This window comes from Vipera berus (genome assembly GCF_964194415.1).
Source record: "Vipera berus genome assembly, chromosome: 1".
Lineage (NCBI taxonomy): Eukaryota > Metazoa > Chordata > Lepidosauria > Squamata > Viperidae > Vipera > Vipera berus.
Window position 1 is genome coordinate 303,389,025 of NC_138202.1, and position 21,205 is coordinate 303,410,229.

Consider the following 21,205-nt stretch of genomic DNA (forward strand, 5'->3'; position numbering starts at 1 on the left):
CTGTTGGCATCAACTCCCCATTGTCCTGTGCTCTCCCGCAGGGAGGGCCTTCTTAGGGTACCGCCGGTGAAGGACTGCCGGCGGGTGACTCCCAGAGAGAGGGCCTTCTCTGTGGGTGCGCCTGCCCTTTGGAACCAATTTCCAATGGAACTTAGGACTGCCCCCGACCTCCGTTCGTTCCGCCGGGACCTTAAAACTTGGCTCTTTGAGCTGTCTGGCCTAGACTAAGGGGTTTTTAATTGGGTTTTAAAGTTTTAATTTTTGGGCTTAAATTTAATGACTTCTTTTAAATTTATTTTAACTTTTGTATTGTATGGTTTTAATTGCCCTGTAAACCGCCCTGAGTCCTACGGGAATAGGGCGGTATAGAAGTCAAAATAATAAATAAAATAAATAAATAAATAAATTTCTGTTTACTCTGTCAGTACCTAAAATTCCATATCAATTGCAACTATTTTAATGGAAACTTTGAATTGTATCTATCTTTGTTTTCTTAATAACACATGACAACTCATCTACCTCGAGATGACCATTTTTATGTTTATGCTCTATGGAGTTGTCATAGACAATGATGTAGAACATGCTGATATTACATATTTTTATTTTATTTATTTATTTAAAACATTTTCTTTAAGTAGCTAAATCATAGATATAGTTATGTCTTATCCTTCCCACCCCTTTTTATTTTCATAATATTGAGTTTGTGGAATATAGCAATTAATGACTGTTTTCTGGTAATCTTATGAAGTTTCATGTCAATTTTGTTTCTTTTCATCACTTAAAATTATGAAAAATTAATATATTCATAATTTTTAGTTTGGGTTTCAGCTTGAAGCAGTGTGAATTAGAACAGATGGAACATGCTACTCATTTCTGCTTTTTGATTTCTCTTTCTTTTTTCCCCAATAGTGCAATGATTTATATTACCAGTTTCTTTTAGCACATTTTTTTTGGTGATGTAGATGATAAGGAGTAAGCCCTACACTTCTCCAGCAAATCATTAGAACTTCTTCCTATCTCCTCAAACATAATCAGTTGACAGCATAAGATTAGCCATATTGTAAAAGGCAGAGAGTGTGAATAAGTTGCGAGGTGGCAATCACATGAAAGAGTATTCCCTGTGAACCTAGACTGCTGAATATCCTATCTATGCAACCATTCATGGTGTGTGATAAGATTAATTTAGTTTTTTTATAAAGCCTGCATGTTTACATACAGGGAGTATTGGTTCATAGAGGATGGCTTTGAGCAATATCTTAACCAATGTGAGCATTTTGAAACAATATGGTGGTTACATAAAGTTAACAGCCATGAGGACTGCCAATAACCATTAGTGTTTTCTTTGATGCTAAATGATTTTCGGCACCTTGTTCCACATATTTTTTTTGTCTAAAGAAAAGGAGACATATTTATGTAACACTGAATGAGAAATTTACTGGTTTGGTTTCCAAAAAAATTAACAAAGGACAATAAAATCTGGAAGAAATTTCAACAATCTGTTTACTTTGGCTCCTGGCATTCATTTGAATTAATCTAAGAGTTGTATCTATAAATAGAATGCAATTAAGCTTGTGGAGTAGCATTTCTCTTTTCTAATCAAACCATTGGCATGCATTTGTTGGAACTCGAGTTGATCCAGAAAGCCAGACTTTTTAGTGACTGTTCGAAGTTACAACAGCACTGGAAAAAGTTACTTATGACCATTTTTTACACAACTGTTGCAGCAACCCCATGGTTATGCAATCAAAATTCATACATATGGCAACTGGCATATATTTATGACAGTTACAGTGTCCCGGGGCCATGTGATCACGTTCTGCAGCACTCTGACAAAGTCAGTGGGGAAGCAGATTCATTTAACAATCAAATTACTAACTTAACAACTGCAGTGATTCACTTAACAACTTTGGCAAGAAAGATTGTAAAATGGGGTAAAACTAACTTAAAACTGTCTTGCTTATCAATGGAAAGTTTGGGCTCAATTGTGGTCATAAGTCAAGAACCATCTCTAGTTTCCTTACACATTTATAAATTTTAGCTATGCAGAATGTCTGGTAAATATCAGACTAAAGTTTATTCAGATGTTTTGCATTTTTCAAAAAATGCTTTTATATGGCTCAGTGGGTTAGGACGCTGAACTTGTCGATCGGAAGGTCGGCAGTTTGGCGGGTCGAATCCCGAGTGCCGCGTAGCAGAGTGAGCGCCTGTTACTCGTCCCAGCTTCTGCCCGCCTAGCAGTTCGAAAGCACGTAAAAATGCAAGTAGAAAAATAGGGACCACTATGGTGGGAAGGTAACAGCGTTCCGTGCGCCTTTGGCGTCTAGTCATGCCGGCCACATGACCACGGAGACGTCCTCGGACAAGCGCTGGCTCTTCGGCTATGAAACGGAGATGAGCACCGGCCCATAGAGTCGGAAACGACTAGCACGCATGTGCGGGGGAACCTTTACCTTTTTAATGGCATGTAGCTTGGAAGGCAGGTTATAGATGTGAGAATTGACATTTGCAAATATAGAGAAATAATCCTTGGATTTCTTTGCCATATTCTTGTTGTTTTGCAATCTCAAATATTGTCAACGCAATCTGAAAGTTGGCTAGTGGCAGAAGCAAAATGAATTGCTCACCCATATTAGAAGTTTAATAATTATAATACTGTAGTTGCTGTAAAAATGCAAGTAGAAAAATAGGGACCACTATGGTGGGAAGGTAACAGCGTTCTGTGCGTCTTTGGCGTCTAGTCATGCCGGCCACATGACCACGGAGACATCCTCGGACAAGCACTGGCTCTTCGGCTTTGAAATGGAGATGAGCACCGGCCCCTAGAGTTGGAAACGACTAGCACGCATGTGCGGGGGAACCTTTACCTTTACCTTTTTAGTTGCTGTATTGTGCAGATTCACCTTATCTTATTAGAAATTTAATAATTATAATTCTGCATAGATATAGATAATACTTTGTGTGGATTGACCAATATGAACATGAAATATAAATATGCACAATGTTAAGTCACATGTAGACCAATCTTTTAAAATATACATAAATTTACAGCGATGAACAAATCATTAATACTAAAAATGGGAAAGCAAGCCACACCAAAACAAAAGAATTTGGTAGGATATCTTTTTAATATTTTAGGAGAAGCATTTTTTTTAAAGTTAAATGTCCGTATTCAATATTTCCATTCCCCACAAATCTGTATAAATGCAAGTAAGGTAATAAGAGCTATTTTGGCATAATTAAAAAGCAAACATGAATAAAACAATCAAAATAAAATATTGGAAAATATGATTATTAGAAATCAGCCTGATTGTCAATTAACCCCTCTTTTTAACTTCCATAATAGAGCTGTAGTTATAATAAATATTGATTCTTTAAATCATTTGTCAAAGTTTTCTATGACAGTCTGATTGCCAGCCAGTTGAGAATATGCTGAATGGGATAACAATTAAATAGATGGATATATTTAATTTGAAAATCAGAGTAGGAAATATGCCATTTGTCAAGGAAAAGTATAGATGTCCGGTTGATGAAACCTAAGGCCTATTTGCTGCCATACCTAGAGACAAGGCATGGATAATAGATTTTTAATTCCAAGAAAGCAATTTCCAATTGAAAGGAAAGTTTTCTAAAGGAAGAACAATTTGACAATAGAAGCAATTACCCTGAGATGTAGGGAGCTCCCCTCCATTGGTTTTGGTAGAGCCTACACTTCCATCCACTTGTGATGGATGCTTGAATTTGGATTCCTGTATAGAGTAAGGAATTGAATTGGTTCTGTGATTTGTTCAATTTCTTGCCTGATATGTTAATTTTTTAGCCTCTTGATACTTATTCCCTGGCCTAATTAAACTTGATGTGGGAACAGGGCCAATAAATAGTTCTCAGGCATTTTTAAGGATCAATTCTTCCTCTGCTTTTAGCAAAATAGCAATGGGAAGGGAGATTGAGTTTTAACAGAACTTCCTTCCTTCAAAGATTCTGCTAAAATTTCCCCTTCAACTTGACCTTTCTTTTCCTGTTTTTCTTGCTTGCTTGAGAGGAATTTTTCTTGCTCCCCCACTACTTCTTGTTATTGCTGGTATTCAACTCTCATATCCCAGCCTCTCTGGTCCCAGTAGTTTTAGATAGTTTTAAAGTTGATATTTATTGATCTGACACATGAATTGTATTCAAGCAACTTTATGTTTTCTCTGTTATTGCTAAAAAGTCAATTTGGAAAGCAATAGGTGCATATAAATTTAATAAACAAATACCTTTGGGTTTGTTTAATGGGTTACTGACTATTTGACTTCTCTGTTTTGATTTTGAATTCTATTGGCTATAATTAATTTCTATTTAGTAATTGTTCTTACCCATAGTATGTCATTCAGCATAAAACAGAATTGATATATCCACATATCAACTTGGTTCTTAATTGTAGATATTGATGCCACCTGCAGTGACTTTGATTTTGGAACTGCCTTGCATATTGCTGCCTTTAACCTATGTACTGGAGCTGTAAAGTGTCTATTGGAACATGGTGCCAACCCTGCTTTTAGGGTGAGATATCAGTTTTATCAAATATTTGTTTTATCTGACTGAATCTGAATTGTAATAATTGTTTAGAAATGCTTTGCTTAGTTTGATATTGGAAACGTGTTAAAATATGTGTAAATTATATTTGTACTTCTGTGTATCTTTAGATTTTTTTTGTAAATTATTTGAAATTTGTTGATCCTGACAATGGAAGTTTAGGATCTATCAGAGCAGTTGTGTTTTTTGATGATTATTCAATAGTTGCTAATAGCTCTGTTTTAATTTGGATTAATACTGTGCCTGAATTTGCTCCCTTGTTTTGGCTGATTATTGTTCCACAGAATGACAAAGGGCAGACACCTGCTGATGTGGTTCCTGATCCAGTAGATATGCCGTTGGAAATGGCTGATGCAGCAGCCAGTGCTAAAGAAATCAAACAGATGCTTTTAGATGCAGTACCTCTGGTTTGTGACCTTTCCAATATAATGCTTCCAAATTATGATAATGTCACTGGAAAAGACATGCTTGAGTTGCTTGGTCTAAAACTGGGAGATCGAGTTGTCATTGCAGGACAGAAGGTATGCTTTAATAAGCAAATTGTGAAAGAAAAATTAACTGGATTGAAAATGTTTCTGGGTTTATATGTAGGGCTGTTAATCACAACAAGCTGAATGATTCTCCTGGTAGCTCTTGTCACATGAGCTAGTAAAAGTTAATTTTTTAAGGAGAGCTGTAACTGGCTCACTTAGATACAGTATATAAAAATTATGTTATCCTTGTACATCTAAGGAATATGTACCTGTTCTCTGTCCTGAACTAGCAAACATAGAATCAGGTTGATTGCCAGTCTCATAAAAAACTACACTCTACTTTGGACTTTAAAATAAATTTTGCAAACTTTATTGATCCATATGTTTCTTCTATTAATTGTATTAATTTTAATTTTTAATAAAAATGTAAATTGTGCTTGATTACCTTTAAAAAGAATTCTATCTGATGCAAAGATAGTTTCGAAAGCAAATAACTTTGTGAACAGAAATTCAGTATCTGAAACTTCATAGAACTGTCACATTTCTGTTTTGTTAGAAGATTAGATGTCGCGAGCTAACCTAGTTGCTATTACTAGACACTGCTCAAAGCAAATTAATTCTTAGCTTTTAATAAAGTGTAAAGCACAAAGCACAATGGTTCCAATAAAATTTTTGAAACAAGCTAAATTAAAGCTGCTTTTTTGTAAATCAGTTAATAGGATGTTTTGGTTAAATGTTATATTACAATCTAGCATGTTTGATAGTAATGATAGTGACCAACAATCTGAAATTGGTAGTTTGCATGTTAAAATTTTGCATAAATATGCTTTATTAAGGAGATATAGTTATTTGAGCCAAAGTTAGTATTTTGAGAATTTTAACATTTGCTTCAAATCTAAAAGAATTATACTTTTAGATAGTGTATGCATTTAGTTATACGGTCATTAAACTGGAAGAGATCAACTCTTTGTTTATTTGTTCTGAAAAAATATCATTTTTTCAAGGTAACTTGTAACACATTTAAATCATACAATTAAAGATTGATATAGTAATTAAACTGTACAAAAAGCTATAATAATAAAATGCATGATAATATAAACACTAAGACAATTAAAAACAACAGAGCAAAATGTTTATTTGTTATACATGTTTAATATTAAAATATTCAATAAAATGTAGGAGAGTAAAAACATCTTTCTTGGTTGCTGTGAGGACAATAATACTGGTTCCATGCCTAGGGAAGGTAACTCAGAGTTGGCAAGAACCACAGAAAAAGCCAATTTCTGAGTCCCGCTTACCAACCCTCTGTATTTATTTATTTAGTCTGTCTATATCCTGAATTTTTGTCTATAAAAGTAAGTATGATAATTAAGATATAAATAGGACACAAGCTGGAAAAGACATTATTTCAATTACTGTAATTGCAAGCTCTGAAAGACTTTTTAACTGAAGTGCTTTCTAGAATTAAAAAATGAAATTGAGAGCCAGTGAAGATTGTATACAGTTGGCATTCTATGTTCATTATACTTAAATCCAGTAAGTACTCTCACTGCAGTAATTAACTGAAGTTTCTGAACTGTCTTCAAGGACAGTTACGTGAATGAATACATTCAAATAATCAAACCAACAAATTACCAGGACCTGGACTGAGGTAGCAAGCTCTGTCCAAGTAGGTTTGTAATGGGTGCACAATCTCAAGTAATAAGATGTTTTATTCCACCGAGGATACTTGTGTCTCTAGTTCAGAGTTAGACTTCGTGGCAAATACATTTTTTTTCTCCTCAAAAGTAGAGGAGAGTACAGTAGATACCAGCTTGTTCAGAACCAGATTCCAGAAGACTCTGAATCATTTGGAAAGGCTCTAATGGAACATCACTGAGAGGACTTAGTAGTGGAGAAAATATTGTTTCTTCATCATTGCCATTAAATGCATGATGGGTATTGGATCAAATTTAATATTAGTTTTCTGTCATCTATGTACTAGTTGTCTTCCACTTGTTTTATTGTCTTCAGCTGGAAAGTGTAATAAACCTAAATGGGGTGCTGCATAATGGTAGAGGATATCCAGAAGTGATCATGTGAACTATCCAGGTCATGTTAACCAAAGGGTTAACTAAGGTTTTACAAAGAGCACCCATCACTATTCTACCCTTTTATAGAATCCATCATAAACCATTGTTTTTCACTTTGGATAATTCTAATTAGTACTTCAGCTCTGCAGAAAGGAAGTTAGTATAAATTAGAAATGTTCTCACTGTGACAAGAAACAGAGTTAATTTCCCCTGGTTCAGACTATTGTCCTATCCAGTAGATCTGAGCATCTATTACCTGAGTGAAACAATGATAAGTCGGGCAGAACCATGTTTGTTATGGCTATCACAAAATCTTCAGGGGCTACAATAATGATTGCCCTGGATAATGAATTCTTCCAGAACTGTTATTCTGGAAATCTTCAAGATCAAGTCCAAAACCATCTCTGTCAGCTTAGTTGGAGAGATTGCTGAGTAGTAACGTGGGTGGTTCTCTGACATAATTCCTGTACTATATTTAGTGCACAATATTCAGTCAAACACTGTAGATTGGCATGGCATAGTAGAAAGTCTGAAACAAGCAGAACATTTCTTTATCCTTTAATTACTCCCTCTTCTCATCTCTGATCTGTTTTGGTGCTGCAATAAGGAAGGCACCGAGCCTATCCCACACACATACACAACAGCTGTCTGATCCAAGTTAAAGTGATACAAACCAGATTGAACCTTATTCATAATTAAATAATCAACGAGAGAGATCCACCATTTAAGAATTGCACCTGCAGGCCAGAGGATGGGGCAGTATAGTTACCATACTTTGTCTGAATGGAGGAGAACCACCATCCCTGTAAAAAGGGAGTCAGGTGTTTAATTCCTTTCCTTTGTTGTTAATTCCAAGAGCTACATTTCCCTGCACCCATAATACCTCTTAGTTAGGGTCCTCCTCCCGTCTATGCCATTAGGAGAAGACTGTTTCAGATTCATAAAACTAGGCAGCAGAGGAGGAAATATAAATGGCATTTAACCACGTTCTGATTCAGAGAGGCTTTCCGCACATTGCACTGTCAGGTTGCAGAAGTCAGTCGACCACCTGCTTTGGGCCTGGAAAAGATAATTCACTTGTTGTTCCAAAGGCCTTTACAGCCTGGTAATTACTGTACAGCTTTCAAGAGGATGGAACTTCACTCACTCAGGCTTTAAAATGAAAGATGCAAGTTGCTGTTGGTGGAATAGCTCCCGGTTGAAGGAAATGGAGCGTGGAGAGATTCCCACTTGAAGGCCTTCCTTAAGAAAATTAGCAGCGCTTGCAGGCAGGGCAAAAGGAAATGGTCCATTTTAAATTTTGGAATTGGGAGAAGAGCAGTGCAGGCACAACTCTTTTGCCTCTTTTTCTCTTTATAGCATTTTGATATAAGATTTAAACGTATTTCTTGGATGTAGGTAAGCTTTAAAATCAAGAGGACCATGCAAGCAGGGGGTGGAAGAAATAGAAACAAAGGCAGAGGGAACATCTTGGTGAACATGCCTTGGACTAACAGTGAAAGAGCAGAGAAGGAAATTAAAGAATAGAGGGACAAGAAGGAAGAAGATATGGAGGCGCACTTGTCCTTTTGTAAATCCCATAGCCATGAGTAAATCCCTTAGCCATGAGTAAAACGAGAGAATATGGGAAGAGACTTCTGTTCTTAGAGCTGTAATAGAATAAAATGTTGTAGTACAGTTGTATAAAATGTAAGACATAACATGTAAAAAAAATATACAAAAAATTCCCATAGTAATTTCTAGTCCCTGCTTAAGAACTGCTGTAAAAAACAAAGCAAAGCAAAGTAAAATAAAATATAAAACCCTATCATCCCTCCGGGTGATGGTTTCATTGTCAAGCCACACTTCCTTTCAAGAAGTTTCTCCTGTTCAAAAGGAAACCTATCAATGCGATGTGCCAAAGAGCTCATATATAATATTTTATATATAAAGATTGGAACTGCTTCTCTGCCCGTAGTGTTCAGTTGGCGTGAAGAACAATGAAGAATAAACACATTCTGTGTTTCAGTTTTTTTCTTTGAATTGGAATAATTTCAGAACATAATATTCTGTTGTCACATTCAACTTTCTTTCAGCATAGTTGAATATATATTTATATCTTTTCCAGGTTGGCACATTACGATTTTGTGGCATGACAGAATTTGCCAGCGGGCAGTGGGCTGGTATAGAATTGGATGAACCTGATGGCAAAAACAATGGTACTGTTGGAAGAGTGCAGTACTTCAAGTGTACACCAAAACATGGTATTGTTTTTAATTTTTAAACTTCATATTTCTCTCATATCTCCCATTTTTTCATTTGTCTAATATATGAGTCTACCAGTGAAAATTATCCAAATAAGTACTTAAGTAGTTATTGATATTTGTTTACTCTGCATGTTAATGTTGTATTTTATATAGATATTTTTTATTCCTATTTCCAGTACTGCTGTATACTTTGGTTACCTGTGATATGCCCAAATTTATGTAGATTATCTAAAATTGATATTTAATACATTGCTGTATTTGCCTACACCCTGCCTTGGGAAGTGGCAAGCAGCCCCAGAACTGGTGTGGCTCAGGGGCTTCTTGGTGCGCTGTGGCTCTGGGGCTGCAAAAGTCCCCTGAGCTGTAGCACAGCACAAAGTTGGAACCTCTCCCAGCAACCACCAGCAAGTTGTGCAACAATCTCCAGTGCCTGGCAAGGGCCAACAAGCCTTCGTTTGCCCAACAGCCTTCTTTCCCAGTTCCCCACACTGACCTTTCACTTTTTGCACCCGGCTGCAGCTGAAGTACAAGTGTCTTGCTGCCTTTGCTGTCTTTTTTCGGACCTGCAGCCACTGTGCTACCCCAGGTGCTCCAGCTTCTCCAGCAAATGCTTCCTAAACATCCCCCTCCCCCCTCCCCCCACCCCCAAAACCCAATCCAGCAGTGCAGTGCAAATTAGAATGCCAGCCAATGGGGAAGGCTGGAAGTGGTTTCCCAATGGGAAGGCACCAGGGTTTGGCTCTTCCTACATGTGGCTCCCAGCCCCACAACAGCTGAATGCAGCAGATGAAAGCTTGCTGTGGGGAACTGAGGGAAAAGGCAGCTGGGTGAATGAATGCTTGCTGGGGCTTCCCAAGTGCTGCATCTTGGTACCCTACTGTTGGGCCGGGCTGGGGCAGCTGAAGCTTTGCACGATATTGTGGCTCAGGGGCTTCTTGCAGCTCAGAAGTAAAGTAGCATGGCAAGCATCCCCCAGAGCAGTGCATTTCTGGGGCTGCTTGCCATTCCACTAGGCAGGGTACAGGGCAGTCCGAAGGGCAGAGATGGGGGAGATCAGCAGTTGGGAGAGTGGGAGGCAGTCTCTTATCTTATTGAGGTATGTGGCTGAGAGGAACCAACCACGGAATGGCTTGGCTTGAGGTGGATCAAGCTAAGAACCACCGGAGTTTGTTTAACAATGGCAATGGGGAGGGTTGGGATTGCATCGCTAAGTGATGGAGCCACAGGTTGTCTTGGTTTACCACCACATTGTTTAGAGATGGAAATTCCAATCTCAATTACAGTCATAAGCAGAAGTCCACTTGCAGTATTTTGTTTGATTGCATATTGCCTTATATTGCTTTCACGTTTTCTTCACACATGAAAGCTTCTAGTTTCTTTGAGTGTGCTGTATGAGCCTCTTTTTTAAAAAAAGGATTGTACCTTATCATATATCTTTTCTGCCAGGTATCTTTGCACCACTCTCTAAAATAAGTAAGATTTCTGGACACAAAAAAAGTACAAAAGCGTCTTCCTCACGACCTTTGCCTATAATCAAATCCAAGAAAATAGATGTAACCCACATAACCTCTAAAGTGAATTCTGGTAAGCATGGGGACACTTTATTTTGAAGTAAAAGAACATTTCAGGAAGCATAACAATTTCCAGACCAAAATCAAAATTCATGGTTTGTAGGCAGCCTTTGTTTTCAGAGACTTAAGCAATAAAAGGTATTATAATGTTAGGCTGACAAAGATTAATTAGGAATAAACCCAACATGCATTCATAATCAGGACTAATGTGTATTTTCTCCTATTTTAATTGTTTTGCTGCCTTGGCATATTTAACAGACATTACCCATCTGTAGCTGTCTTAGGATTTAGATAATAATCTTTCCCAGCCTTAAAGCTCAAAATGTTTAATGCAAAATAGGTGCTTAATGCACTGGGCATTACTCTGATCTTTTCTTTGTGTTCTGGATTCTTTTTCTGGAATTTCTTTTAGGAATTTGTATTTTCTTTTAAAATTTTAAATCATGTTATTAATATTCAGTTTTACATTTTTAGAGGCTAAATGAAATATTGCATTGTTGTTTTGTTTGCATGGAAGGTTGTTTACTTATTAGGCTATATTCTTTTGGCAAATAATTACTTATGTTATACAATGCTTTTAAATTCCTGTTTAAAAAATAAGCTTGGATATTTCAAATGTGTTTAGTGCTAGCTTATATAAATGACAGATTACAATTGATATAATGTGAAAGAGCTTTGCTTAAAATCTCCTATAGTTCATTTAAAAGCAGACACATCTATTTATAAACTACTAAAACACTTCTCCCCATAATCTTTAACTGGGCAATATAATGCATCATAGAGCAACAGTTTTTGAACCAAGGTACCTCAAATGGGCTAACTGACAGAATGTGCCCAAAAGCCAGGACATGACTCCCATGGGATTGAAATTTGGTGAATTATATAAAACATAAAATGTTTATAACGTAATAAAAGTATCTTAAAACATCTCCCGTGATAAACTCCTGATGTTCGACTGGGCTATACAGGCCAACATGAGCTACTTTCAAGGCAGATATTTTCCTGAATATCTCTCTGAAGTTTTAAGAACTTTCAAGTATATTAGAAACTCTGCCATTTTTTAAGGCATTGAGGAATGTGGTAAGGAAATATCTCTGAAATGTTTACCCAAGGGTCATGGATTGTCTAGTTGCTACTGTATCTCTGAGATCTCTTCAACTGAAGATTGAAGAAGGCATGTTGATATAATATTGACTTTATTGGCTTGTGAAATGCAAGAAAGGGCTTCATGTACCTATACGTGAGTTTACCACTGAGTCTTTCAATATTCCATTATCCTTTAGAGGGAAATAAAGGATTTGCATAAATATTTCTTTACATATTTAATTGTATCTATAAATGTTCAGAGAATATATACAGAGATGTTTTGGATGTGTTACTTAGACTGTAGTGCTTCATAGGTTTGGTTTGGCTTACAGGCTTATCCAGAAAAGATAGTACTTCCAATTCCACATTTGTAAGCAGTGAAGAAGTAAAGAAAACTGTATCAGGTAAACAAGGTAATCTGTCTTCCAGATATTTTTGGTTGTTATATTTGGTCTGGATAAGGGAAATCTATAATAATGCTCTATTGGTAATTTTAGATAAGATTCTCTATTCCTTGAAAATCTTGTTTGCTTATGCCAGGGTATATAATTCTTTTTTAGTGGCACTTATTTATATATAGGAGTGCTTGACTGGAAGGCTAATGAATTAAAACATGAGTAATAATTCATCATTATTTCAGCCATAAACTGCTTTTGAATCAGATGGATTCTAATGCTTATGGAGGAAGAGTATTCAGAGGTCAGTAACTTGTTGGACTTTAATTGGTCCACTGGAGAGTTATCTTATCCCAACCAGCTGCTTGGCTTTATGCTTCTGTGCCTATTTCGGTTTAACTGTGGAGAGAGCAGCCAAAGGAAAACTAATTTATTTTTTAGCTTATTTAGTGAAGGGAGTATTGACTTTGTAGAAGACCAAATGTCATTGTTTCCATTGCTCCTAGCAAAGAAGTGCTGGAAAAGTGGCCAGTGGCTCTAGGGAGTCCTCTAAAATGGGTAGTTCCTTAGCCCTAGCTATGCTATACTCTCTTAGTGAGGTAGGTACTATTAATCCAATCTCACCTAGAAGCTGGGGAGAGCATGCACAGTTTAACTAACTGTCCAAAATGGTGGCTGCTGTATTTGCCCACAGAGGAGAAGGGAGAGGAAAGATTGGAGGTAATGGTGGCAGTGGAGCTGGGTGTGGGTGTGGGTAGTCTGCACATGGGCAGAGATGCATGTGATGCTACAAGGAAGAGCAGGTTGACTACTGCTTGGTGCTGATTCCACCTTCTGATATTTTGGTTGAGAGATTGTAAGTTACATTATTGGGCCTTTGCCCATTCTTCTCATTCTGTGATTCAAATACTGGGCCAAGGTTGAGTTAGCCTCTTACCAGAGAGCTTGCTGCAGAGTACGGCTGCTGCTCCCACACACAGCAGCAGTTGCTGTCTTCATGTGGGGATAGTAACTGTACTGGCCTTATTCCTCAGGCAGGACAAAAGAGAAGCAACGGTTTTCAAAATAGAATACTTTAGTCCTGTCTCAGAAGGAAAAGTGCAGGAGGAAAGGAGATCAATGGAGCTGTGAATAAGATTGTTTTTTTCCATATATTTTATTGATTTTTTAAAAACATAAATCACTTAATAGTTGGTAAACCGTGTGTTTGCTGGGTTTACATTTGTAAAGAAAAATCATTAACAATTGGTTTCTATAATCCATAACCACATAGTACATTTAGTTGATTTCCCCTTTTCCCCAAAATGTCTTCTTTGCAAACCTTGAAATAATACATAATACATAATTTATCAAAATAATAATTATTTTAATAAATAACGGTTACATATATGATTTTTCCCAATATTCCTAGAAATAATGATCACATCAATATAATATTTCTTTTCTATCTAATCACTCTGGTTGCCTCATCTTATATCCTGTTACAGTCCTTATTTAGATTTGTTTCTCCCATAAAGTTCAAAGTATTCTTGCTGGTTAAGATTTTCTCAACAGTTAATTACATTTAAAGATTTAAATCCATTTTTCCCATATAAACCATTCAACACTTTTACATTTCTTAAAGAATAGGTAAAAACAGTAAAGAAAAGGAAAAGAGAGCAAGAGTAAAGAAACATAAAAAGTAAAATGCTACTTAAAATATATATTCCTCCTAGGCTAATATATATATTCATTCCCCAAATTTCTTATTCTTTTTAACCATGATTAAATATATATATTTAATCTTTAAATATTCTATTTAATGTGCCTAGTCATCTAATCCTTTAACTTTTATTCAAAGTATTTTTTCTTTTTTATACATTATAATTTCCCTAAATTCAGTCACATTTAATTATCTAAAACATTTCCTTCATCTAGGCCAGGCATGTCAAACGTGCGACGTCATGTGATGTCGTGCGACGTATCGCAACTTTTTCCCCATTGCCAGCATGACGCATTTGGCCTACAGGCCGGGAGTTTGACATACCTGATCTAGGCCATTTCAGCAGTATTATATTACTTATATCAAGAAATAAAATAAAAAAGAGGGGGAAGCATACAGTATTACTTAAGGAATTCATCTCTCTTAGAATGACATATGTATTCAGAATCTTTTCTATTTCTTTAACCATATTCAAACAAATGTTTCTTTTTTAAATATTCTCTCTGGTAGATCCCATCATCTATTTTCTTAATTTTCACTTCAGTCTTTCCCCTTTAACCAGTATCTTTCTTGATCAATGTATTTTGCTGAATCAAAATGTTTTCCCACATATTCATGACTGTTGCTATAGGTATAAGAAGTAAATCGAATAAAGTATCTTTATGTGAGGCTTTTGCCTTTCCATGTTTCTTGAAAATGTTTTTCTCTTTCTCCTTTGCTTCTCTTATCATTTCCTTTCTCTCTGATGTTTTCAACATCTCTACATTCCATTTTATCCAATCTGTTTTTTTGTCCTCAGATTTATTTTGTAGTCTTAAGAGATGAGTTGTTTTTTCCATTTCTTGTAAATTTTCCCCGACTAGGATTAAATCATGTTTTCTTGCTTTGTTAAGTTCCGTCTTTGAGTCTCTATTTTCAATTTTATGTCCACTTATTTGTTTTGTCTGTTCCTTCTCTGTTGTTGTTTCCTGGAACGTTTTTTTGTTGTGAGGTTAACTTAGAGATAGATTGATTTGTATTTCCAAAATTATTTTGGATTTCTTTGTGATTTGAACTCAGTGTTATTTGAATTAATTGCAGTATTCTATATATCTCCTCCTGAGAGGTATTTATGTTTTCTTGGTGTGTTCTGTCTGCATATCTCTGATCCATAATGGCCAAAAGTTGGAGTTTTCCTTCTTATCTGCAAATAGGTTTAGAGTCCCAGTTAAATAGATATTTGTAATTTAAAGAGTTCCAAAACAGATTTTTTTCCTAAAGTTTATAATTCTCTCTTTGTCTGCAGCCCAGCTTGTTGTCTATTTTTTGTCACAGCTGTTCTTTATTATTAAAGCTTTGAAGGTCACAAACACAAATTAGCTTTTCCTAGGTTTTGGCAAGTTCTCTATGGTAATCATAGCTGTCATTGTCTTCATCCACCGCTAGGTGTCAGCGTCTATTTAATGTTCAATATGAACAATGGTTTTTAAAATGAGTGTCTTAACCATTCAACAATCTTAAACTTGTCCAAAGTTAAATTTTACCTTTCAAGTTTATAAATTTTAATTCGCCACTTCTGTTAGTATAAGGATGGAGCGGAAGTCCCCCTCCTTCACTTTCGGAGGTATTTTACTTCTTGGGGATCTTTTCCAGGAAATTAAGTGTAGAATAGAAAAGGGAAAATCAGATTCCTCCACCAGTTTCAAGCACACTGTTTACTGTAGTGCTGGTTAGTTCTTTTGGACTCAGGTTGCAACTAGCTTGGGCTGATAGATGAAATACAGCCTTTCTCCTGTCGGGTTAGAAGGCTTTCCCCAAGACGAACAGAACGACCGCAGTTATTCCAGAGTTGCCAGGGTACCCTTCCTTTTTCGCCGCCTCTCTGGGGCAGCTTGGACCCATTAGGGTCTCCAGGCAGGACAAAAGTTGGCTGTGCGGTCCGCAAGCCCGTGACCAGTCAATACTGCGCAGGACTGGAAGTCTCGGAGCTGTGAATAAGATTATTATTTGACAGTATAGATAATAATCTTAAATGTGCAGGTAATTATAAGTAGTCACAGTGTTCATATGCTGTGGATCTCAATCCAATCCATACAACTAATGCAGTGAAATGCAACAAAATACAGTAAATAAATTGATAAAATATAAATAAATAAATTGGAATAAATCCAGTATGTTAAAATCAAACAAGAAAATAAATCCCACAGAGAAATAAATTGAATACTTGAAAAAGGAGGAAACATGAGTTTTACATGGTTAACATATACATCTTAGCCGTTACTGGTGGAGTGCCAAACTTTGTCTCTGTCAAGTTCCTTCCTCATTGAGACTCAAAAAGGGTTACACTTTCAGACGTATTCAGACATTTCCTCATATTTCATTATTTTAATATTTCTGAAATTATCCTTATAATATACCCTTTTAACACTAAGACAGTAGTATTTACTAAGATATAGAGTAATGGAATGGGGTGTGACTGGTAAAATGCTTGGTCCTTTGATGCCAGTCTCTCTCTGCTGTTAGAGATGCTCCATATCTTTCATTGCACTGTAATTTTTCATCATGTTCTGTGGTGGAAAACTTTGTTCATGAAATAGGATGTTCTCTTGTAAAGATTATGAACCTTGCTGAAGATCTCAAGATGCTTGGCAAAATAGTAGTTCAAGGTTCTAATACTCATATAGATTGTGATTAATGGTACATGATACAAGGAACTGCAGCTACTTGAAAGCTCTTTGTGATGTTTTCCATACTTGGTACTTGTACTTCCTAAAGTCCACATTCCTAAAGTCCGCATTATCTCCAGGACGGGATGAATAACCTCAGGCCTAATCATGAAAATTTTTAGAGTCAGGTGAAAAGTGCCAGAAGAGGAAGTTATAGAAAGAAGAGACAGATAGATATAAATCTTGATAAGGAGCTTGTACATCAACATTTCACAAATTGAAATGAAAGTGATTTACCTTCCAATCTTACTTTATAGACAGGATTTTAATATTAATATGATGCATAACAGCATGCTGTAGGCACTAGCCCATGCACTTCATAATTCATCCACAAAATGTCATTCTCCCTGTTTCTCATCAAAGATTTAATAGACTAGCTATCAAAAGCAAAGAACTGAGATTTTTTATTACTTAAGGCTGCATTATTTTTACATTTATGCTCTAGGCTTACAAGTATTACATACTAGTAACATAGACTTGAAAAACTAAGTGGTATCCATCATGATCAGTTAGTTTTATGCTCACAAGGAATGAAAAATGTGACAAAATGACACTTCTTTCATGTGTTTATGTGTTTTCTAGCTGAATAATTTTGTTTTATTATTTTTAGCAAATTACCTTGGATCCAGTAGCTCTTCATCCTCAACTGTATCATTAGACAGCAAGCTGAATTGTCCCAAGAAATGTAATTCCACAAGTAATAATAAGAAGGAAAACATGAAAGACCACCCAATTTCATCCAAATCTATGGCTGGTATAATTTTCTCTCAATTATTTGTTGTAATAGAACATTATAAGGATAGAAATATAGGAAGATTGCATATCTAAAGCTCTAATGCAGCTGTTAAATTCTATAATATCTGCGATTTCCAGGTAAGTTTTGTTGTTCCTGGAAGTGTGAGTGAAGTGGCAAGGGACTATTTGGTAAGTGCAGTTGACCTCAAATCACCAGCCCAGCTGTGGGCCTTATGCAAACTTCGGATGTTTTGCATTGACAACAGATGGAAATGTAGCCATCTTTTTCCTTTCGCTTTTAGAGTTAGATGATGCTGGGAGGGGGGGCTGTGAATGAGAGTTTAGCTAGGCATAACAACACTAAACTTAGTGTGAGAATCAAGGTTATTGAATTCAGAGTTGATAAAGAATTGGGCTGGGGAGCTGGATTTGATTTGATTTTGATTTGATTTATTATTTTTATATGCCGCCCTTCTCCCTAAGGACTCAGGGCGGCTCACAACAATAAAAACTAAAAAAGAACATGAAAATACAAAATTTAAAAAAGAATTAAACGGTAGATATGTTCAATACATAGTAATTTAACCCCATAAAACCAAATTTAAAACCATAGTCAGTCCAGGCCTGATTGTTGGAACATCCATGTCTTCAGGTTATGCTACTTGAATAAAAGATTGTAAACAATGCCTCAAAGTTCTTTTGAAAGGTTTCATCTGTCGGAACCATGACACTCTGTGCAAAACTTCATTTTTCTAGTTTATACTTAATGGGAAAAAAGTAATTGTCCCAAATTTTCTTATGTTCTCCCACTATCAGAGAATGCTCCAATTGTGGTCTCTGTGCATGCATAGATAACTAGGCTCAATTTACAAAGCAGCTATCTTAGCTTTCTACAGGATGCAGCGGCTTTGTTGCTATGAGGTCAGATGCTTCTGACTGCTTTATGCAATTCTGGGAAATATATCTTATCTAAAAATCATTAGGATGTCTGTGGAAGAAAATAGATTATCACAATGGTAGAAGGAGCTAAGATAATTTCTTTGGCTGAAATTGTTTAGATTTCACATATTTGAAGTGAATTGTAAAGTAATATAAGCCTCTTCTATAGTACCAATCTTAATTTCCTAGATTTGTAGGTAATTGTCTTTGCTAAATTTGAAAATCATACAGATATAATATATTAGCTCTTATACTGTAATTCTGTTTACTGCTGTCAGAGCATAACTGACTGTGATGAGCCTATACGTGAATAATGAGTTCATAAGTATTTTCTTATTTTATGTAATTTGTATATCTCCTGCATTTTGTGAACCCAATTGAACAGAAGGAAACAATACTTTTCTGTCTGCAAAGAAAAATGCATTTGAGGAAGGGGAAATTCAGATTGGAGAAAGAGTACTGGTGGTCGGACAAAGAACTGGAATAGTTAGATTCTATGGGACAACCAAGTTTGCACCAGGTAACTTTATTGTTTATCACATGTTTGCCTTTAAGTTTCCATTAAAATATGTAATGTAATTTTCATAAACAGTATAGAATATCAATTAAATATTTACAGTTAATAAAATAATGAATAGATTTACAGTAAAAAACCAATAGCAATTACACTAAACATCAATAGTAACAACTAGCTAATTGAAGTATAAAGTAAGCTACTACTTAAAATTCAATAAATTATTAATTGATAATTTCTGAAGAAAATATTCTGCTACAAATGCATTAATGTAGAATCAACTTTTTTGTTTTCCTGTTGGAAATGATGAAGGAATTTCTCTGAGCATTTAAATTTGTGTCTAGAAATATATCAGGATGGGACACATTAGAGCAGGGGTGTCAAACTCAATTTCATTGAGGGCCGCATCAGCATTGCGGTTGCCCTCAAGGGGCCGGGTAGGTATGGCCAGGGTGGGTGTGGCCTACTGGGTGGGCGTGGCTAGAGTGCGTATGGCCTACTGGGTGGGCGTGGCCAGCTCTACATCGTTCGCATCAAGGGTGCCTATGAGGGCCTGGTCAGGAGTGGGACAGATCTGAGGGTCTCTGGCAGAAGGATGGTCTCTGGGCCAGGGCCAGTTCCCTCACTGTTTCCAGGATGGCTTTGCGGGCCGCATGAAACCACTTCGTGGGCCGGATCCGGCCCCCGGGCCTTGTGTTTGACATGTCTGCATTAGAGATACATTGGATGGGACCTAACTGAAAAAAGGACTGTCCTAAGTCTTACAAAAAGACTGAAGAAGTTGAGTTGCTAGTCAGCAACAATAATTGAGCATGTCTTCTCTTTCTTCAAAAGATTGTACTTGGTAGCATTTTACTTCAGCTGAGAGAATTTAAAGTACAGTATCCTAAAACTTATTTAAATGTATTGTTACTGATAAACTTGCAGATGTCACAGTTGCCTCTTGAGGCACTGATTGTTCCTCTAAACTGAAAACTCTAATTTTAAAGCTTTGTTGTTCTTCCCTAGATTGAATTACAGCATTTAGCAATTGATACCCTACTTTCCTCTCCTTATTCCATTAGCTTCTTTGTATATGTAGTGGAGTTAAATACTAGAATGCAAGCTGAAACAAATCTTGAGAGAACTCTGTTGTCTTGATAGTTTACTGAAGTCGATTTATTTATTTGAAACAGCTTTCCCCCTCCTTTGTTTCTGCAGACTGAAAGTGAGGAGCATTTCTTTTCAAATGAAACTCCTTTTAATGAACAATAATACCCCGTTTGGAAATAAAAAAAAGTATTTCTTGTTGCAGGGCTTTGGTATGGCATAGAACTGGATAAACCTCGTGGCAAGAATGACGGCTCAGTTGCAGGCATACAGTACTTCAAATGCCCCCCCAGATACGGTGTTTTTGCACCAACCTCTAGAGTGCAAAAGTAAGTGCCATAGACTGTGGTTTCAGCATCAAATATATTTTATTGTATCATTTTCATTCAGAAACCTTTTCTGGTTGGAGAGAAGCCTAGGTCAGTATCCCTCTTGCCAAACTGTAGATTCCTGGTGCTGTCTGAGCTTGGTGGTTTTCTTGCCAAGGTTTCATTACCAAGCCAGGTGACATCATCAGTGCAATATTCTCTTCTATCAAATTTTGATTATCCTTATTCTAATATAAGCTTGGCCAAAGAAACTAATAAGTCAAGACTAATGTGAGATAATAAAGTTGAGTTGTATTTTGAATTTCTTTTTAATAAAAGTAGTTGCATCTGATGTCAGTATTTGGAATCTCGTAATTGAAAGAAAGATTTCTGAAATCTTCAATTAAATTCTAGTGCTATAAAGCAGAAAGAAATGATTGATGGGGAGGCTTGAAGGGCCAGGATGGAAACAGATCTACCTATGTGGGCATTCACAGCTGACACTGCTCTGTAGAGTAGAGTAGAATTAGAATTAGAATTAGAATTAGAATAGAGCTGGAAGGGACCTTGGAGGTCTTCTAGTCCAACCCCCCCTGCTCAAGCAGGAGAACCTATACTATCTCAGACAAGTGACTGTCCACTCTCTTCTTAAAAACTTCCAGTGATGGAGCACTCACAATTTCCAAAGGCAAGCTGTTCCATTATTGGTTACTATTAACTAAATTGTGATGTACCCAAGCAGACATTATTCAGTGTTGTGAATGAGAGGGACTTTGAGGTGATATGGAGAGTAGAAGA

At 36.4% G+C, this 21,205-nt stretch overlaps 1 protein-coding gene across 3 annotated transcripts in view; it reads left to right on the forward strand.

Annotated features, from left to right (window-relative positions):
• CLIP4 (CAP-Gly domain containing linker protein family member 4) overlaps nt 1-21,205 on the forward strand; it is a 40,706-nt gene that overhangs the window by 11,762 nt on the left and 7,739 nt on the right. For 2 of the 3 annotated variants that reach the window (XM_081342724.1, XM_081342725.1), the window contains exons 6-13: nt 4,421-4,539; nt 4,857-5,093; nt 9,225-9,360; nt 10,810-10,947; nt 12,353-12,433; nt 17,433-17,576; nt 18,882-19,016; nt 20,305-20,428. In XM_081342724.1, coding sequence (XP_081198850.1) covers nt 4,421-4,539; nt 4,857-5,093; nt 9,225-9,360; nt 10,810-10,947; nt 12,353-12,433; nt 17,433-17,576; nt 18,882-19,016; nt 20,305-20,428 — 1,114 coding nt within the window. The remainder of the gene's footprint in view (nt 1-4,420; nt 4,540-4,856; nt 5,094-9,224; nt 9,361-10,809; nt 10,948-12,352; nt 12,434-17,432; nt 17,577-18,881; nt 19,017-20,304; nt 20,429-21,205) is intronic. The other variant, XM_081342726.1, reaches the window with a different exon arrangement.